The 21,304-nt window shown below is 45.0% G+C and overlaps 1 protein-coding gene across 2 annotated transcripts in view; it reads right to left on the bottom strand.

The window, feature by feature from the left end:
* Positions 1-21,304, bottom strand: part of LOC120949291 (uncharacterized) — a 55,013-nt gene extending 33,709 nt beyond the window's left edge. Inside the window, exons 1-2 of one of the 2 annotated variants that reach the window (XM_040366502.2) lie at positions 21,187-21,304; positions 19,229-19,920 (exon numbers count right to left, since the gene is read on the bottom strand). In XM_040366502.2, coding sequence (XP_040222436.2) covers positions 19,229-19,298 — 70 coding nt within the window. In that variant the 5' untranslated portion in view covers positions 19,299-19,920; positions 21,187-21,304. Of the gene's footprint in view, positions 1-19,228; positions 19,921-20,936; positions 21,057-21,186 lie in introns of those variants that run through there. The other variant, XM_040366503.2, reaches the window with a different exon arrangement.

The following is a 21,304-nucleotide window of genomic DNA, read 5'->3' as shown; positions in this document are numbered from 1 at the left end:
TCCCAGCAGCAGCAGCATCGCCGTGATGTATTATGCTCGGAGGGGTTTGAGCAAATCGCTCTGCTCGCGGGGTGGAACCACGGGCGAACTCGCGCGAGGTCGTGCCCACCCGCAGGACAGCCAATTCCTGGGGGGTGGGGGCGCCCGATCGGTAATAAACATAAATCATAAAATACGCAAATACATAGCTATTGGCCGCCCGGGCCGTGCATGGCCTCCTTTGGGTGGTGACCGTTGTTGGATGAGCATGTGGTTGGTGCAGAGAGAAGAGTGAAGAAACAGTAACACAATAGTAAGGGGCTGAAGTGGCTTTTGAGAAGGGTTCTTAAGAGCTATGAATTACTAAGTTGATTGATAGAGGAAAAAACATGATTATAATGTATTTGTTTAAGGTTCCTTTAATAATATTCCAAAACATTCTCGTAAAGTTATACTGTAATCGGTAGTTTTATGTTAACTTAACGCGCAATTACATTTTTATTCAGCGTTGCTTTCATGCTCGATTTCATTATGTTCCATAAAGTTGCAACGAATGGATTTAATAGACCATTTAATTTCTCCCCAACACACGCATGATTCCGATTCTGATATAATTTATGTGGCGTCCAGCTTCAATTGCAGCCAAACCATACCACAAACGGACCATTCAGACAAAGTACGCTGAGTCCTTCCCGAGGCCAGCATACTCGATCCAATTCCTTCGCCTGCGCGCCACAGAAGAGAACGACGAAGCAGAGGGGAAAATAATGTACCATTCAGCACCGGGAACCGGGATCACGAATTCATTAGCATTCAATTGGTCCACAAATTGAACGGGTTGTTTGGTATAAAACAAAAAAACACACACATACACACACCGACAGTCCGCAGGCTGTCGTGTTGTCGTAATGGGTTCATATGTTTTATTTGCTTACCGGGTTGTTGTTGTGCTTGCGTTCGCCGCGAATCGCGATGAAAGTTGCGCGCGCCGAACGAACAAGATCGTCGCTCGTATCTCACCGCGGAAGAGAAGTTGCTCTGTGGTGAAGAGTGTACCGGAGCAATTGGGCACCTGAACCTGAACCCATTCCCAGTGTAACGATACTGCCAGCGTCTGGTACTGGGGACGTTATGAATTATACATACAGTATCGCGCAAACGGACGTTGTTGGAACGAAATCGGTCAATTTAATTGTGTTTCAATTCGAACAACCTTTTCTTCCCCATCGTTGGTCCGGCCATGGTGACAGAGCTGTGCCCGGGGACGATGGGCAGGGAATTCGCCTGTTTCTCGCTTCTCCCCGTCCTGGCTAATGACGCTCCGCGGGCTCTATTGGAATTACTTAATTTTATCGCATTCGTTTGCTGATCGTTTGCTGATTATGGAGCGCCATGTATCGTGTTCAACGCAGGCGAGGTGGGAGATCGAGGGTGCAAAAATAGCAACGGAAAAGAAAATTAACACAACAAGCTGGGTGTCATAAAAATGTATAACACACACGGCGTGTCGTCCCCATAAGACCGTATTGTATAGTGTTATCGAATCGTAAGAGTGCGATTTTATGACAGCATTGAAGTACGGTCAGATAACTTTCCTACACATTGTTTGATTGCGTGCCATTCTTTATGTTAATACACATTATAAAACGAAGAAACAGGCAAAGAAGTAGGGTGGGTATACATTATAAAAACACTATGTCTTGCCAACGAATGTCACCCGGCACCCCACCTTATTGCTGCATAAATTCATGCCACGTTCCCTCGTGGACGTGGACCTTCAAAGTTGTTGTACAAAATCAGATAACTCAGCTGGCAGAGCTGAGTGTCGCAGTATTGGAACGACACTTGAAGGTTTCAGCTTTTTTCTACCTGTTTTTTTTTCAAGACGCGATACTGAAATCACTGTGCTACTGGTCACTCCGGTACGCCAACCCGTGGGAATTCAAAGGTAGCTGGTGCTTGGGAAAACACTACCGATCTAGTCGCGTCCACACAGAGATCTTACAAAGCGATCGCTGTCATATCCGCACAATGATGAAGGGTTAGAAAATGAAACGTTACGAAACGCGGACCTGTGTACCCCTGTGTTGCAGTGAAGAGGCAGTGAAAGATAATGCCATAAATCAGACGCAACTGGTGGTGGTAGCGGCGTTTTGTTCAGGGATTTATCTTTTTAATTGTAATGGTTCCTTTTTATTTCGCACACCGAACGGGCGCAATGAAGATATTGCGCAATGGATGCGGTTTTAGATGACTTGGACATTGGACTGGAAGAGGAATGGTGAGATATGGCTAAGTCTGGTTGAATTCCTTTTTCGTGAAGGAATGCTTTAATTTATGCTATTTTTCTTAATCCATAATACTCCAATATGCTTTAATTTCAGTATTTTAGCTTAATCGATCACAGCGAACTAAGCTCAAAAGCGCACCAAACCACTACACTACAATGTAACACGGACACGGCAACCGAATCGATCATCTGACTCACGAAAATCGTGCTTAATCGTCGCGCTCGATTCATTAAACGATCGCGATTGCTTCCACAAGTTGGTGAAAGGATTGCTACACCCTACCCTTCCGCTTGTTATCGATATTGTTCCATTGTTTTCCCGCCAATTGGCATTACATCACACCGAACCGTTCAGAATCGCAGCAGAACCTGCCAGCAGGAGCAAAGGGTAATCGATCGTGCGGACACCGAATCGTCGTCGGTCCGCTTGCCTTCTGTCTCTCTCTCTCTCCCTCTGTTGCCCACTGACCCAAATACCGGGGTGGAAAATTTAGCCAGCCTTACTGGCACGGGCACGGCGCCATTAGCAGTGAACGGCACAAAAGGGTTGCAGGCGCTGCGCCTGGGGCGTTTTGTAGGAAGCGATGCAACACGGTCCCGGACGGGGTGGACAAGTTGGATTGTAATTAATTCATTCTTTTCCCATAAAACAACCACCCCGAAGTTGGTCACCGTGGCCGGGTGGGTTGGTTGTTGCTGATGAACACAACGAAGGAAAAAAATCGGGGACAAACTGTGACTGTGAGTGAAATGGGCAAGGTACAGCAGCCAAAGAACGGTGGCAGCAATAGAGGAAGCTGGTAGAAGATGTGTATATTTAGGCGAAACCAGCGTCTAATTGCAAACAATAGACACTCGGCACATCGGTACCGGCCTGTTGCTTGCCCCTTTGCAATACATCGCTGGCACTGGTTATAAACGACGCTCCCGCCGTTTCTTACCAGGTGGATGATTAAATGCGTCTCGCTGGCGGTGGGCCACCGTCTGGCCTTGTATGGGTATTGAATTTCTGGTATACCACCACAACAAGAAGGAGTGGCGGGAGGGAGAAAAAGAATCATTGAGTACATTGGACGTTTAGTAAGACACAAAACACAACCGACGAGCTGGATCTGGACAAACAGGGAAGGCAGATAGAGGCAACGTCGGCTGATACATTCATCTTGGGAAGCTGAGAAGCGACAACTTTCCACCGATGCTTGTTACTTACTACTAGCGGCTCATTACTGGCTTTTAGAGAGCTCTTGGGTCGCTTGACATTGGGGCAAGTGTTCCGGAAGCTAGGCTCATCCCCTTTCTCACTTTCTCAGGCATACATTAGTGTCGGGAGCGGTGTAATTGAGTAGAGATGGTTTGTGGTAGCAGCAGCCATTGGGCACGGTGGTGCGTTGGTAAGATAAAATTCCAACAAGCTTTTGTCGTGGCTTCTTCCGCAGCCGTCTGTAGCTGGACAGATAACAGGTATGTGTGCGGGACAGTTTTGTTTGCTGGTCTGACGCACCCATTTGGATGAAATTAGGAGCGGGAGTTGGAGGATGGACCACAGAATTGTACCGTTCAGTGTCTTATGAATTCTATCCCAAGCTGGAGCTAGCGTCGTTTAGGGAGTGCAGGGAAAACAACGACGATGCTTTACAGCTCTCTCATTATTGAATGCTGTTCCTGTTTCAGTAGAAGGCTTTCATGCTTACGCAGATAACTAATTGAATGCCTGCCTAATGGAAAGTCTGGACAAATTGCTTCACTGAGGCGTTGGTAGCAACTATGTACGCTTTGTAGTACCTTCGGAATCAGCGCTTCTGAAACATAACGAAGATACCAAATTTGGACATTCGGTTCGGTCGGTGCAATTAGACTAGTTATTGTTGGGTCTCGTCGCTCATCAAGCAGGTATTGACAGATGGAAGAGGGTTTTGAGGGTGCACATGACAGGTTGAGAGACGATCTTCGCCCGTGCCTGTGGTTTGGATTGATTTAATTATCATCTATTTCCATTCTCCAGAAGCACATTGTGGAAGACGTTTGGAGGGTGTTGTTTGGATATGGTACACTTTAATGATGCTTTGTCTTCAGATTGAGGATCAATAAAACCCGACATCGAAATAGTCCCTGGATCAAGCATCCGTTCCTCACAAGGCTTTCGGGAATTAGCGGCTTGCAGTCGACTTATTACTGATGTCCGTTTCTAATCATTAAATAGCTAAAGAAGCCCAGAACAACCTTCTCGAATGAAAGACGCTCTAGACGATGTTCTAAAGTAATTATTGCACCTTCGGATAGGATGGGCTTCAGAATTCAGTGTTAGAAGATAGAAGAGCAATGGGAGAAGTGGAGCAAAAAAGAAGCTAACAACAAATCGAACCACATTTCGTTCCGCTTTCGGTTGGGGTTTTAGTGGTACGCTGGAGCTACTGACAGCAATAAAATGTTAAGAATCAATTTAACAGTTCTGACCGTGACTGGCCGTATGTAACCACTTCAAGCCGGATGATGCTCATTAGGTCAAAGAGGGGATGAGGCGTACAAGCTCTGTACGTGGCAAGTGTGTACGATCGGAACACAACAGGTGCAACCGATCATTCGAAATAAATCATGTCTCGCTTTACTCCTTAATCGCACTCAGAGCGGCAGGCATCACCGTGTGAGCTGAGGAATTATGATTGTTTCTGTTGAAATGAAACGAAAAGGCAACAGACACTCGCACTAGACGTCCGTTTGTAGCAGGGCGTTCGTTTTGTAAAGGCACTCATTAGCACCACGGTTTTTGGATTCGATGATACGGTTGTGCCGCGGTTCTAACGGTGCAAACTACCACGAGTGCACTCGGCCAACTGCTGGTCCTGCTTTGATATAATTTGATTAAATTACTTTCAATAATAAAAATACATAATCGACCATCGGGCAGCCAGGAACGGGATTGCTGACGCAAGCGGCGAAGGCGTAAGGTGCATGCGCGAGCGCACACTGAACGTATTATGTGCGCGATCATTTATGATGCTTCTTTAGTGGTGGGGCTGAGTGATGGTGGTTCTGACGGACGCACACTGTACAGTTATACAACCGTTTGATCGTATATTGATTGCTCAATTTTGGAAGGTTGTGGCCATTCATTGTGTTTATCGGACAACATTCTTTGGGGGCGCTTCCGAGGATTGTATTGTGTTTCTGTTGTTTTCATTAATCTTTTAGAACACGGGAGCGAAACGGTGTTGAGATGGGAATTTGAAACGAAATGATGTTTCTTATTTGTTTTAGGCAAGTGATAAGTATCAGTTTGAGCTCTGCTTTCGTCTTAGAATTGCTTTAGAGAGCCTGTTTTATTTAGCCCAAGGCCAACAAACTCATTTGTTACGTTCTATCTCGAGCATAGTTTCCCTGGGGAATCCCGAGAGAAAACCACTCACCGGAGCATAAAATCGTTCAATTATTATCGCCAATAATCTGCACAACCATCGGTAGAGCTGGAACGGGCTCGTACACGAAGGGCTGCGGTGAGGTTGGTATTTATTTCTATCTCCCAACCGCTTTGGTTGTATTTTTCTTTTTAAAATGCAACAACTAAACTCACCCGTACCACACATCAATGAGTACCATTGTGTGCAAGAGAAGATCTACAGTAGGGAATAAAAGACACGGGACAAACCTTTTGCTTCTGCATCGAGTGTGTGCATAAGGTGGAACAAAACGAGAAACAAACACCCCGGTCCCTGAAGAAGAGTGCAAAGAACGACCGCAGGGATTGACAAGCTACCGAAGAATGTCCCGATGGGCGCATCTCCCCGACAAACCGGTCGGATGCTACCGCGTGAACCTTTTTGCTAAAGCTCTGTCCAATCGGCACAATCAAACCCGGCCAGAAAGGAGCCAGGTCTCTCCATACACAGCAGCGTTGCAAGGGCCCTCGAAAGAGCGTCCACGCGTATTAAGTGGTTTGACAAGAATAGGGCCATAACCATGGGGGCATACGATTTCCATTTAGAGCTGCGGTATCTAATGAAGATTGCGGGCCGTTTGAGGATCGCTCTGCTGCTTCGTAATGCAATAATGATGTTATGGAATTGGGTATGTTTCTAGGTCTTCTGGTACGGGACCGACTATGACGACGACGAAGATGATGATGATGATGATGAGGCGCAGTATGTTCGCTGGGGCACTGTGCTACCCTGTGATAGCTTAATTTGTGTTCGTGCTCTTGAATTTTAGGAGCAACAGCAGCAGTGAAACAAGACTTTTCTTTTTACCATTTAATTGATGATAACGATCGCACGATAAGAAGCGTACAATCGGAAAAGGGTTTATGGAAAACCGGCTGCCTTAATTGAGGGCGGATGATCACCTTTTCAACTGCGATCCCGCTTCAACGTGCAGGTAGCCAAGCTTGCTTCGTCATTAAAAAGGGTGACTTTCAAGAAGAGTTCGTCTGTTCGGTAAGTGGCTTAAGTGAAGTAGGTAGCGTTTTTTCTCCTATTTTTTGGGGAAAGAAAACACTATAAATCACCCGATGGTCGCACCTTTCGGCGTTGTGTGCGTAAAGTGACGTCAAATTTGCATACCATTCCGGCTCGAAGGACCATTCCGTAGATCAAACTCCCACCCGTCTTCTGCATGGAAGATTGAATTGTAGATGACTCAATCTGAAGCAAACGGCAACACGGACAATAGAATGTGGTGGCTTTCCCAGTCAGTGGCCTATTGCATAGTAAATTTCGGCTTTTTCTCACCATAGCACCCCTCCATCGTCTTCACTTGAAGTGCTCAAAAAGTGGTTAGAAAATGCGTGGCGCCTCCCGAGTGTGCCAAAAATTTGTGCCAATTTTCTTTTCTGCCCACGCTGACACCGAAAGCCGCACCGTCGATCCACCGTACCGCGGCAAAAGCTGGGCGGAAAATTTGTGTGGAAATTTTACGTCCTACCAACGATCTCCTCTCCCAGCGCATCGAGATTGATGTGCTTCTCTCGTTGAACAAAGCGAATTTGCGCTTAGAGACGATCAGTTAAATTGCTTCCATGCCGGTTTTTGGGCAGTGGCAAGGCGGAAAATCACGCACAACGGCAGCATCATCGCTCGCCACCCGCCAAAAGAAAGCGAACTGGTTTAAATTTGAGTAGAAAGATTCCTCCAATCCACCCCTCTAACTTCGAAGCAGCGCCGAAAACGACCTCGAAAAAACGTGCCGAAAATCTAGGAAAAACGTTACCGGCTTTAATTGAATCAAAATTATAGTGCACCCGGCTGTGGCCTGGTGCCGCTCGTGTCGGATGACTATTTGGAGCACTTTACGGTTTTACGGGTTTGTTTTGGTGTGGTGTGGGGGAGGGAGTGGGGGAGAGAAATGAATTTTCACACCAACACGTTTTGGGGTTCTGTGCCTGCTCGTGGCATCAACGTTCTCAGTTTCATCCGTGCGCCGAGTCGTCAAAGCACCTGTGGGGTGGGTACGATTTTTGGAAAGGGGAACATATTGTGCCGGTTACCTTCTTTTTGCTGCTCCCTCTCTTCAGCTCTCAACTGCCAAATAGACCAAATTTACTGACAGACCGACAAGGGGAGAGACTCTCCTAGTAGTTGCATTAGTTTCACACCAATTCACTACCTCGCGGCACTCAGTGCGAGATTTTCTTTTCTTGCTTTGTAGCTTTCCAGTTCGAGTTGCAGTTTTTTTTATTGGCCAAGGTTATGCGAGATGTTGAGGGAAGGTCTTTGTGTTCCTTTCTTTCCATTCCATTCTTCATTATGGCAAAACAATAACAATGTTGATTGCAATTGCCATTGTCACTACCTCATTATGAGGGTGTGTTTTGGTTTTGTTTGTGTTTTACTTCAATTTGATGAAATTTTGCTACTGTTCTTACTTTTTAAAAATGATTTCAATGTTTATTTTATAGTAAGTTGTTTATTTTTTCAGTAAATTTAAAAATAATTGAATTTCATCTGTACTGTCTGTCTTATACGTATATAACAAAAACAATTACTTGTATTGTTTGTTTCTTTTAAATTTTCTTGAATGAAAATGTCAGTACCTCATTATAATGGGTTATTTTTTTAATTTATTAGACTCTATTTTGTTGTAGTTATGTATTTACTTTTTAAAAGTAATCCAATATAAGTTTTCCAGTATATGTTTCTCGTAATTCAATTTTTGTTGAATATCGTTTCTTAATTAGTTATCTTGTTTAGTTATAGTTTTTCATATTATTTGCTCTAAAGTTGAATATTTTACATGGTGCATAATTTAATATGTTTCTCGATTTCCCTCAATTACATTGCTCAGTTAAATTTTCATTTTATTACTATGTTTGGTTTTCCCATTTTCCTGATTCTTTTTGTCATGAAATAAAATCAGAAATATTTCCTACAATCTATTTTTTCCAACATAAATGCCGTAACTAGGTCAAAATTCAATGCACAAAAACAATAAGCCGGCTGCAGCTCGTTACTGCTAGCAGAACTAATTGATTCCCTTCTTGATCGGAAAAGCGGCAAAGAGATCGCATTAATTGGAACATGAAGCGTACATGCTGGTGGGCCCCGCCCCAGGATGTTCGCGTTCCGACAGGAACTGGCCGTCTTTTATGTACTCCGCCCTATACCAATCACCTCAATTTAGATCCCCCCTCCCCCCTTCCAAAACAAAAATCCGGAAGTGTGGGCGATCAATTTGGCAAACAGTGGCAAAAAATGAAACCAACCGTTTTGGGGCGTTTGGATAGGTGTAACCGGCTCTCATTGAAGCGGTTTACTTAAGATTTCGGAGCGATCAATTTTATGCTCTTTAGTTTTTTTTATCTTGACCTGTTACAGCTATTTTACTTCACTAAACGGGGGTTTCTTCAACCAATACTTAATAGATGTTTATTAATTAGGTATTTCCCTGACAAGAGCTGGTAGCGGTTTAAAACAACCGCTTAGGGAATGGGCACAACACCTTATCTGATACAAGATCAAATATTGATTTTTTAATTAGAATTCACATATTTCATGCAAGCTTAGACTTACAGTACGAACTGGGATTTAAAATCAGATTTGAATTATTAAATTTCACCAAGACCAGTAGCAGTAAGGGATGAAAAATATCTGGTATTAATTACGCCCGGGAAACTCTAACAACCAACACACTCGCTATCGAGCATCGCGCAATCGAGCGAATCTGCAAATAAATGTAAATTACAAACAGTGGACTTGCGTCCGATCGCACTGCACTAGATAACAGTGGCTTCAATTAAGCATGTTTTAATAGTACACCTGCCACGTAAGATCGCGATAATCCTTCGCTTCGTGAATCCCGGTTTCGTTTCCTAATTAGGAAATGAGTTAATGAAAACTAACTCCACCGTTTCCAGGCGCAGAAGCAGCAGCGCCCGCTCAAACGATCAAACAGACGACGGCCATTCCCGTCAGAACGCTGTCCGCCGTCGTGGCAAGCGAAGAAACCAGTTGCTCACCCTGTGCACCTTTGCTGCCCTGTGACATCAGTTTGACTTGAACGATGCAAACGTTCATTGAAATTTACAATCGGCCATCGATCCGAGGTTCGAGCAAGAACGCGTTTACTGCCATGAGCGTAGGACGCATTACGGCTGGCGGGCGCAGAACCTGAAGGTAATCTCTGGCGAGACTTTGTAACTGCATGGAGACAGACACGGCTTGTACACGGCTTGCCACCAACTTCCGAATGGAGCCAAGTCGAGGGCCACCTTGTGCAAAACCTGCAACACGCGATTGGCATTAATTTATTCGCCCGGAGAACCGCACGAAACGGACTGGACTGGAGGCAACTTCGAGTGAGAAAATCAAAATGTTAAACTAATATGTGTAGCCAATCTTCATTCCTTGATTTGCTGGACAGAGGAGAAGGCCAAGCGTAATCGTCGTAAAAGATTTATTTCTGCACTCACCGGTGTCGTACGATTGGCGTGTTTTATTTTTATATCACACGATGCGGGAAGGAACTTGTTTTAAAAGCCCAGACCAGAGATTGCTGTGGTAGGCGATAACAGCATTATTTTGCATTTCCGGTTTTGGGACCAGGTAAGGTTGAATTTATCTACGGACGGAGAGAAGATCAATGCTTTGATGCTGTTTCGGACCAAAACCATCGTCTCGTTTATTAAAGACTCCGAGACATCGACCACAATTTCCAGGTGTTGAAAGCTATCAATTTGCAAAGTTTTCAAACATCTCCCCTCTGGAAGGTACGATCAAACCGTTACGATAATGCAAAACCGCACGAAAAGGCGATGCGCGGTAATGTTATGCTTTTGTTAAGTTTCGCAAAATTCAAGCGATGATCCGAGCGAAATTGTTTCGCTCTTGGGTGAGCCCCGGCTAGGCGAAGATGAACTTTCAAAACGCCGATTACGATCGCTGCCAACAGCTGCGATCGACAAGCTCGATTCCCTTTGATGTGATCGTGCCAGAGCGCCGATGGTTGGACGGCTGAATGTCAGAAACATTATTTCCGTCGTCGATAATCTACGCCAGCAGCCGTCAATTTGGGCGTTAACCAATTTGAAGGCACGAAAGGAGACGAACCGGTGCTGGAAAATAAGCGACAGGACGGGGTTGGTTGTGAAGCTAAACTTTTTTGAGGTCTTCAAGATGAAAAGTGCAAAGTGTTTAGGTGTCTTGCTTCCCGGTTCACCGAAACTCTTCCGCCAGATCAAGAGCCGACCGTAAACGGTCCACAGTATCGTCCGATCGATGGGGATGTAGAACATTTTTAATCGTAAAATCAAACTGCACACACCAACTGCGCTCCCCTCGAAACGATGATAATTTACACATTTCTTCTGCTCAATCATCGCGTCTGTGGGCCGGTCGATGGACAGAGCCGTCAGCTTCGGTGGCCGCAGAGCGTAGAAGTGCATTACTCACAGTTAAGTTTATTTGCTGGCGTTCTTCTACTCATTCTTCTCTGTGCTGGACGATCGTCTGTGATGCGAGCGGGTAGAACTTGTGCAAGGCGATAAATCGTAATGATCATGAGGCGATGCTGAAGTCGATCATTACTCAACGCGATCGCATTGATGTTGATCAGCTGTGTCAAACTCATTTCATCAGAGGGCCGCAAGTACAAATTTTCAGTGATTCGCGGGCCGCAAAGATGAGAATGGAAAATATACCCCAATATTTATGTAAAATACTTTTTTACATTTGTATTGTTAAACAAATTGACCTTTTGTACTCCTCGCTTCTTATATGGAATCCAGCTATCCATCACTGGATGAATAACAAAAATATTTGCTTGCAATTTTTTGATAGATCAAGAGAAAAATTGTAATAACGCGTGTTTAAACATTATTTTTCGCTAATTTCCATGTTCCAAGTGTTCTGAATATATATTAATTTTTTTATAACAAGAACCCGTATTTTACAAAGATTTTTTTTTAAATTACGATAATTTTATCTGACGAAGAGTCGTGGTGTGTGATCCCATACAGATTGGCAAATCTGTTTTTGACACTTGAAGGGAGATGATTTGCGAATTGAGGAATTGAGGACTGTGTGAGCTAATCTATTAATAAGCTTTGTATTGCAAGGCTTCGGCATTTCGATTGTTTTTATCCTTAATCTAAAACCTTTAGGCATAAGCGTAATCATATCATTTTTTATTTGATTTTTGGGGAGGTTGGAAATTACATTAATTCGTCTTGCAGAATGTTGGGTACAAATAATTCGAACTTGCCTGCAATCATTTTTATTAACATTTCTGGTGGCATGATTATGGCAAAAAACAGAAGTGGCTCCAATCGAATATCAATGATGTAACATTCTAAGGTCGGAAAAAAATCGGAGCCGAATGAATCCTTTACTCGGCAGTCGGGGGCATGGAGATTGACAAATTCGGTGGGACAACCGATGACTCCAACGGTTCCGAATGGCTCTAAACGGCTCTATAGCCTTCGGACGGCACCGAACGGAACTGTTGGTATGATTTGGCCGAATTCGAAGTCGGAATGACTATGATCGGAAATGGTTTTGAGCCGTGGATGCGATTCAGACAATCAATCACTAGTTGTTGCAAAGTTTCCTAGTGTATGTATCAAGTTATTTTCATTCCTTTTTCGTTTGTAGACAGTTGACGCAAATCTATTTTTCCATACAGAATGTGCAATCGAGTGTGCACAAAATTATGCTAATATTCAGTATTTAATCGAAACATAATACGAATGAGCTTGCATTCGATTCAATGATTCTTAAGGGTCTCGATTGATATGTACGTTTGTGTAGAATAAGTTTATGAGATGTTATGGGTACATTCATGTTAGTTTCGAAAAATATACCAACAAAAGAATTGTTCTTCTCTGGAAAATTTAATACACTTTGACAAATAGTAATAACAGATTAATGGTTTGCAGTGCTTTTAGCAATTCTCAAAATACTCTCGCGGGCCGCATTCAGAATCGACGCGGGCCGCATGCGGCCCGCGGGCCGCCAGTTTGACATACCTGATGTTGATGAACGGGTGCATCACTTACAGGATTACAGTAGGAGTGTGTATTGATGCTGTGGCAGTAGTATAAATTCCAAGAGTATTGAGAGAGACAATTGATTTTATAAATGTTTATGCTCTCGTTTGAAAACTACTTACATTCTTCATTACAAATCAACACTCCGCTGTTTTATTAGCTTAAGAGGTATTGTTATAAAGAAACACTGTATTGAATATTGAAATAAAGTAACTGCAAATCTTTAAATAATGTTGAATCTGTAGTATATGTGCAATCCTCGCTGTGCTGTAATTCAACCAGCCATAAAAGGATGCTCTAATGTGTCTCAACCTCGACATCATCAGAAACGCCTTCGCCCGCACTTTAGCGAATGGAAAATGGAAGTAGATCGCCTCTGGCCCGGGGTGCTTATCAGATTCTGCTCGTATCATACTCCCGAACGCTTTCCGTAAGGTCCATTGGCGGTTTCTAGCCCTGGTATTGTGGCCGCCATTGGTCGTTGATTCCCATGAGATGGCGAATTTTACCACGCCATGCCGGTACAGTGGTCGGTTTCCGCAAGTTGCTTGGGAAGCAGAGAGGCTGCCATTGCCATTATGAAACCATCGGCTGCATTGAATTGTTATGCGCGATAATTACCGCCCGCCGTAGCCGGTGAATATCCCCGATCCCAGGGCGGGTGAGCTTCAGCTTGCAGTACTTCTTTTAGACTGTGATTTTCAGCTGTGATCCCGAAGCCCGATGCACTTTCCGTGCGGGACAAAGCGTTGTTTTGTAACGCTCTCGGTACAATTGTGGTTTATGAGCATTGCAGTGTGTTGCATAGGAAATTCACAGACGTTTCAATTGAATGGAGCAAAGATGTTTTGAATAATGTAGCAAAATGAATCAACAATTCTTTGTTTGAGAATAGGGATGTGACCAACTGCGGTTTGGTTGGTGCATGAAGGATAAAAAGTTTATGGAATACGCGGGAAGTAACCGAATTTTTAATAAAAAAAAGGTTATTTAGTTCTTCTGAAACTAATGTGTAAAGTCAACAAAATTCTAAATTGATTCTACAAATGCTGGCAGTTATTATACAAAACCGAGTAAACGAGACTTCAGCGAGACATCTTTTAGAAAGCCAACGTCAAACGACTAGCGTATAAGGAAGCTTGCTGTTGACGCCTATACTAACCCGAACCAACCCTGGTTCCTACGCTCCTATTCAACCAACACACAGTGAGTCCTAGGTACGACGGTACTTTACCCCACAAGGCCACTTAGCTTGTCTGGGTTGAGCCACGGATCGAAGGTAATGACAGCCAAAGCCATCCTACTGCTCGTTGCACCACGTCGATCAGTTGACTCGCCTGCCGGGTTCATCACTTCTACCCAAACACGCAGCGTTTAAGTCACTCTGCCCCCGGTCAAACAGTTCTAGCCGTGTGGGAGCTCATCTTCCTGCGCCGCTCCGTTTCCCACCCATCCCGAAAAGGAAGGTTAAAAATGAATTGCTTCTGACAGGGCCCACGTCACGTCCTTCCAGTTGAATGGAGCCAGACACCGATCCGCGTGTATTAATCGCAGCCATATTATCCGTTAATATAGCGAAGCTGTAGGCAGCGGTGTAGAGAGAAGAGATTTCAGGCACGAGAAGGTGTCTTACAAAAGGAGGAAGCTGTCAGTATTGTTTACTCATCCGGGTGCCGTTCTTGTTAGGTGTCGAACCGTCATTGGCAGCTCGAAAACGGAAAAAAGATGGATAAAGAAAGCAAACAGACGCTGAGCCATCGATGGTACATGCAAAAACTGGAAAGACATCCCTTGGGCAGTGTTTATTGTGTATCATTTCATTTCTTGGCGAAGCTTGGATTGAAGGTCACTGTAAATTCCATTTGCTATGGAATGCAGTTACAAATGGCGCCTGCATCTGCAATTGTATACAATGCTCTACAGATTGCTCGCATGTTGTGCTCTTTACGTAGCTTTAGCCAGATAAAGCTTGAAAGTCTTCTGCGTAAAAGGGGGACATGCCGTTCCACATCTAGTTGACAAATTGTTATTAAGAGTGACTCCAAAACTCGTTTCCCAGTGGGTACTCGCAGGGAGTTTAACACCATTGACCCTTTATGGTTGAATTTTTCATCCCGACACTCACTTGGTGTGCTGGTAACTTTAAGGGTCGAGTTGACCATAAAACGTATTACCGTGACCGCTGCACGCTAATCAACTCTGCATTAGATGACAAACCAATCCCACCTAGAGGCTGTCATCACTTCGAATAAAGCACCACGTTAGCACCACGACCCATTCCCGAGAAACTCACGCGCAATGCTGTCAGCGTCGTCGTTGGTGCCCCTTCAACCTCCAACGCTAAGCGAACAATTGCACCTCGGGGCTGGTGTGTGTTGTCGGCGTCACCATCTTCGTGTTGTTGGAGAAAGTTTTGCATGACGCATACCATCTGCCTTAATTTCGTCGTGCTAAGCAGCTAAGGAACCGTATGCTTGCTGGAGCGATAGCACACCACCCTTGTACCGTGTGATGAACATAGACGCGGCTTTTTTGTGATGTCATTCGATACTGAACAAAAAGTGAGTCTTCACACACAGGCACAGAATAATTGGTACCGTTCTGCTGGTATGCGCCTGCGCTTGGGAAAATGAATAGCCTCTGCCGAAGCCTTTGAAATTGCTCATTAGCGCGGCAGCTTTCAAGGAATAGTACGGTTTGCCGTCTGCAAGCAGATCACATCTAGGGGATTTTTTTAAACCACCCTTAACAGCATGACAGGAGAAGCTGAAAGAAAGAGTCTTTCGATATGTTTGCTGGATGCTGCCTCGGGCTGCAGTGAAAGTAGTGCAGGAAATGGGGAAAGGAAGCAGGGGTCTAACGCCCTTTGGAAGGTGTGCCGGGAAGTGTTAGCGAAAGTGAGTTATAGAAGCCGTGTCGAGGTTTGGTTTTTGTGGTGTGGTGTGGGTTAGACAAAACGCCAGAAGCCATACGACGCTTCGGAAGCCAGCCTCACCCTTTGATTGGAATTTTATGGGTGATCACTTTCACTGATGCTGGAGTTTGATGCGAAGTGAAACAGGAAACTAATTATTTACAAACGTGATTTGTAGTAGAACTTGAAAATATGCACAGGTTTTGATAATTAAAATAATTAACTACTAAATCAAACTACTGAAAACCAGTAAATTCCTTTGTATAGCTCAAAAATTACGAAATTTAGCTTGATTGCTCTGAAAGGAAATAAAAGACTTCAACAGTATAACAACGAGGAACCCTTCGCTCGTGTTCTATGCAGGCGACGGGAAATAACGCTATTTCTTGTATATTTTACATAAGTATAGCGTTGACCTAACCTTAGTTGATCGTGTCAAGTGATCATGAAGATTGTGATTATCACCTAGAAATGATCCCGTCATAATGATTCGTTTCCCTGAAAGAATGCCTCGTAAAATAGATGCCAATGGGAAAGTTCTTCGGCAAAATGACTTGCTTCCACGAATCGTCACATCTTATTCGCGTTCTGTCCACTTGTTGGTGCTCTGGACTATAAGTAGTAAAAACGCGTGAAAATGATACTTCAGAGTCAGGCTATAACTACTTCCTTTGAAAACAACGAACTGTCACACGTTTTTACACTGCGTTCAATACTATCAGCATCGTGTTATCTCTCAAAGGAAGAGCACCTTTTGCACCATCGAGCCAAGTGTCCATTAAAAGAACAGAGCAAGAAGTTAATAGCAAATAGCATCGGCTTAAACATACAGTGCTACACCGGGAGCAGTGTTTTGCAGATGATCTGTCCATGGCAAGGGATTATAATCAGCAAAAACATAGCACATAATCGTGTCACCGTCGTTGATGACAGCGGCACAATCGACAGGTTGTTTGCCAGGTTCTCGAAACCATAATTACAGCACCGGGTCCGGGTCGTAAAGTCGAGGTTCGATGCATTTTACAAAGAAGAAAAAAACAAAAAGACATTCTCAACCTTCCCTCAACCTAATGAGAGATTCGCTTTTACTTTACAAACTTCATAAAAATAAAGAATAAAAAGCAGAATTGCATCTAAAGCACACGGGAAAATCACTCACTCCCAACTGCGTGTTGGCTTTCGTTCGCCGCAGTTTTGTTTCCAAGAAAGAGGTGCAACATAACAAGAAGGCAAGCTCTCCTTGCCCGTGTGCACCGACCGGCAGCAAGAATGTTCTTCTCCGCCTAATGGATGGACGGGCGCGAATGGATGTGATGGTATGTGCATGCATTGCATGAACTGAAGTATGAAAAAAGAAGCGAGATGCGTTTTCTAAACGGACGGAAAGCCGAATACCGAAAAGGAAGCGATAATGCGCCAGCCGGTATAAATCATGCTGCCATATTTCCGTTCCAGTGCGGTGATGCGTCGGTACGTGATGACGGCGGTTATGCATCCGGCGACGACCACACAGCCGACGATGACGACGGGGCCTCGAACAGCCAGCCACGCCAAGCCCCGTGATAGAAGCGTTTCGAGAGAGGTTCGAACGTGTCCGCAGCGCATATGGAATCTAGAAGCCATAAATCAGTCTTCGAGGCGATGATGTACGCTGGCCCTTTGCGCAAAGCCAGACTCTGGGGCGATGATGGGCCCGCGCTGGTATGTGGTGCATTGAATGACGCTCTGGAATGGCCGCGGTGAGTTGCGTGCGGTGTGGAATTTGTGACAAATGCAGTGGGAACACTTTCCAAGTGCATTTGAAGAGTGCATTTCCGTGGGTCATCGTGAGTAAGTAGGAAAATGGATCAGCAAATGCGTAATGCGAAGAAGCATGTGTGGAAAATTGCTCAAGGGTTTCCTTTTGGTGCTTTTTTATTGCTGTTTTACGTGTTTGTATTTGGTATTTGGAGAATTATTTTAGGCTGTTATTGACTTTTGTAATTTATTTAATCTTGGATTTTTATTTAAATATGATAAAAGATTAATCATTTGATTTATTGAACATGGTTTATATTTTGATTGTGTAATTGCAATACCAAAAAGGAAACCAAAAATGTGTATAAAGCGGCACAGTTCCTAGTCACTCAAAAGGGGAAAAAGAAACCCGATTTGCAATTCAACCAGTAAGGAAATTTGCAATCTAACCGGTATCTAACGCAACGTGACAGCACCCAGCATCGAGCATCGATGAGGCAACTCCCCGATTGAGGTGAAATCAAACAGAGAAAAGAAGAAATCCCGACAAAAGACAAAACTGCCGGCACAGGGACCGTTCGCATCCGGGACGAGCTTGCATTTCCGGTCGGATGATGTCACAGGCAATGTCACAGACCGTTCAGTTTACCGTCATCAAACAGCAACAGTGCGCGTGTGCAATTGACACTGAGCAACAACAAATAGAAACCAAAGTACTGCCCCCACCGACAAGCATGAAGCGACTCCACTCCACATTTCCCGGTTTTGAAGAACCCCTTTGGAGTGTTGGTGCAGTGCAGTTTCAGCCCACCATTTCGACCTCTAACCGGCAGCGGAGCCAACCGAAGTGACGATGACGCCATCTCCCCCGGGCCGAGCTTTGTTTAATCTCCACTAGACACCTTTTTAGCCTTCCATCGCTCCCTCCCCCGAAAATCGTCCGTTGCGTCGGTGGCGGCGAATGTTTGTCGCGTTAAGCAGCCGTCGCGCGACTGCCTCGCCTCTCTTTACTCCGCGCACACCGCCGGTGAACCGGTTCACGAGCTGCCTGAGCGTGTACGGTCGTTTTCGAGCGCTCGTGCGGATTAGGCCGCTGGGTGGACTCCGAATTTCATTCACGGACAAACGACTCCCCGTACATGGACGTGACGTTTGCGATGTTGTTTATGGCTTGGGTTTACGTGGCGCAATGAGTCAATATTTATGCCAAGCTCGGCGCTGATCTCCGCACAAACCTTTGCTTGCCAAAGATCACGGGGTATTTGCAGGAGACAGCGTTTCAGTTTGTGGAAGGTATAAAAACCTCGTCGCTGGAGCGTTTGCCTGTCTGCGTGTACTGAACGAACCAGTTTCCATTTTTGGCTCAAGTATGGTAATGAGTCAATGGGCGAGAAGAATGGTTGCTGGTCTGCGCGCCCTTGCAGGCTAGGTAAATTCTTGCAGCTTTTGACAAATTGTTAAAATCTGAATAACCCGTAATGTGGGAGAGTGGCGCAAATAGGGGTTGAAAGTGTTCTTAAACCAATACTGAGGAAAAATGACATATCTTAATATGCGAAAAAGATAGCTTCATTGCCACAAAGTACAAAGCATTTTTGGCATATTGGCCAGCGCGTGAGAGAGAGAGAAATTCACAATGGGTGTGTAATGTTTCGCTTTCAGCACTGCAGTTGTCCTCGACCTTTACGAGCACTAAAATGAACGCCTCGCTGTATTACTTATTAGCCTTTACTTCGGTACTCCTACGCGCGGCATTTACTCTTTGCTTGACGAAGGTTGACCACTTCTCTTACCGCGGCCAAGCGGCCGAGAGACAATTTATTTTTGCACAGCTTACCTTTCGCTTCACAGCTGGCCACGGTCAGCAGCGCTATGCTGGCCAGCGTGTACAGCAGCTTCAGCTTCATCGTCGCGCCTTTTGTGGTGTACAGTTTGCTTCCCACTCTGTCACTTCTGGCAACCAGCTCGCACCAACTCTATCTGGAACCGAAATTCGTTGCAAAATTTGGGCTACGGGCACAATCGAATGCACGCCAAGAGACGAATAGAATGGGTGATCACTCGAGATCACGTCCAATGTGACACTGCGGGGCACCTACACTACCATAACGCCAACTTGAAACACTACCACAAACCAACACCACCACAATCACCGACAGACAAATCGCGCAAATCCAAATTCGATCGAACGATTTCAATGCTCGTGCGGGCGGCGGCAGCGTCGGCGACGAACCCTTTTTAGCCGAAGGTGCGCTCGGTTTTAGGGCGCACGCCGGTGAGTGAGTTATGCAATACGGCGTTACACACAACCACACGCTTTGAGACACTGCAAATGCACACAACGAGCACCACGACACGACACGACGTGGGCAGTTAGAAGGAAAGGGCACCACTGCTAAGCACACTCCGGGGTGAGGGCGGCCTCGGGGTGGCAATTATTTTGGGGTTTTTTTTGCCTACTTCACGTTCACTCACTTACTACTGCACACACTTAGCGGGCGGGCTTTGAAGGAAAAGTGAGACGACGGGCTGGAAAATAGGGAAAATATTTCACTATTACACACGGGCAAGGAACTTGTTATGTGGCGATCATGGTTTATGGATTTGCATTTGCATTTATGCTTCAATTTTTTCATCTACTGCTGCTGCTGCTTCCCTTTCATGTGGTAAGCAAAACTCTTACGTGTGCGGTGGTGAAATAAATCATGCATAAGTATGAATTAGTTTAACAATGAGTTTAAAACACTATAAAAATGCAATCGCAAGAGCAACAATCATTAGAAAATTCACTTAAAAAACACAAATCATTCAAAAACCACCATTAGTTCACTGTTTTTGCGGTAAACTTCGTTGTAAAACTGTGTTGCAAGAGAAATCAACCCCACAGTGGGATGCTGCAGCTCTTCCCGAGGGAAAACTTTCTAATAACTCTCTGCACCAGCGCGAAGCACGATCAAGAAAGCGGGTGTATAAAGCGTTGTTTGATGCAATTTCCCGGCTTCTACCGTGCTCGTCTGTTACTCTCTCTCGATTGGGCAGTGTAACAAATTGTCAAAACAATTCATTTGCACGGTTTACTATTGAACACTATTGAACACATGTGATGTAGCAGTTGTGACTGTGTGTTTCAGTGTTAGCAACGATGAAAAATGCATACATGCAACAAAGTGCAATCAATAATATTGCACACACACACACTCGCGCTGCTACGATAATGTGCGACTGATGTGATGAGAATAAGCTTCTCATAGACTCACGCCAATCTCAAACAATCGTCTCCGAGAAACACACTTTCAAACTAACACAGCAAGAAAACGACACACCAGCGCACTGAGATACCTAAGATCGCGATCGTGTGGCTCGCACTGATAAATTCAACTCCACCACGGCAGCAGACAACACCAAACGCCGGGATAAAAGAAGCAAATCCGCGCCCCGACCTTCAATCGTTGCGTTTCGTTCATTCCGCAATGTTAGTTCTCGTATCTTCGCTTCTGTTTTTTGTTGTTGTATTGCACACAATGTGATAACACCACTACACTCACACGGTGCGAGAAGATCGCAACCCCTCACAGTAACGCCACCGTCTGACTGTTCACCATCTTCCACCCTGCCTCGAACGATGATAGTAGCAGCAGCAGCAGCAGCAGCAGAAAATACAATAAGCGCAATCTTCGCCTTCACCACGACGGCAAACCACAAAAGACCGCCAACCATTCCACCAGCACCCCCCCCCCCCCCCTTTCTCTCAGCATAAATCTATGCGAACTAAACCCCTCCCTGGGTGCACACAACCTTTCGACGGGAAACGAAACGCGCTGCGGCCTCTCAGCGTCAACGACTCAAGCTGTACTGAGCGGTTGGTGCGGACGCGCAAAGGCGCAAAGTAGTAGTGTGCGCTCGGGCGCCCGAA

Source organism: Anopheles coluzzii, chromosome 2, assembly GCF_943734685.1.
Source record: "Anopheles coluzzii chromosome 2, AcolN3, whole genome shotgun sequence".
NCBI lineage: Eukaryota > Metazoa > Arthropoda > Insecta > Diptera > Culicidae > Anopheles > Anopheles coluzzii.
Note: the sequence above shows the minus strand (reverse complement) of the source record. Positions and strands in the feature narration are given on the sequence as shown.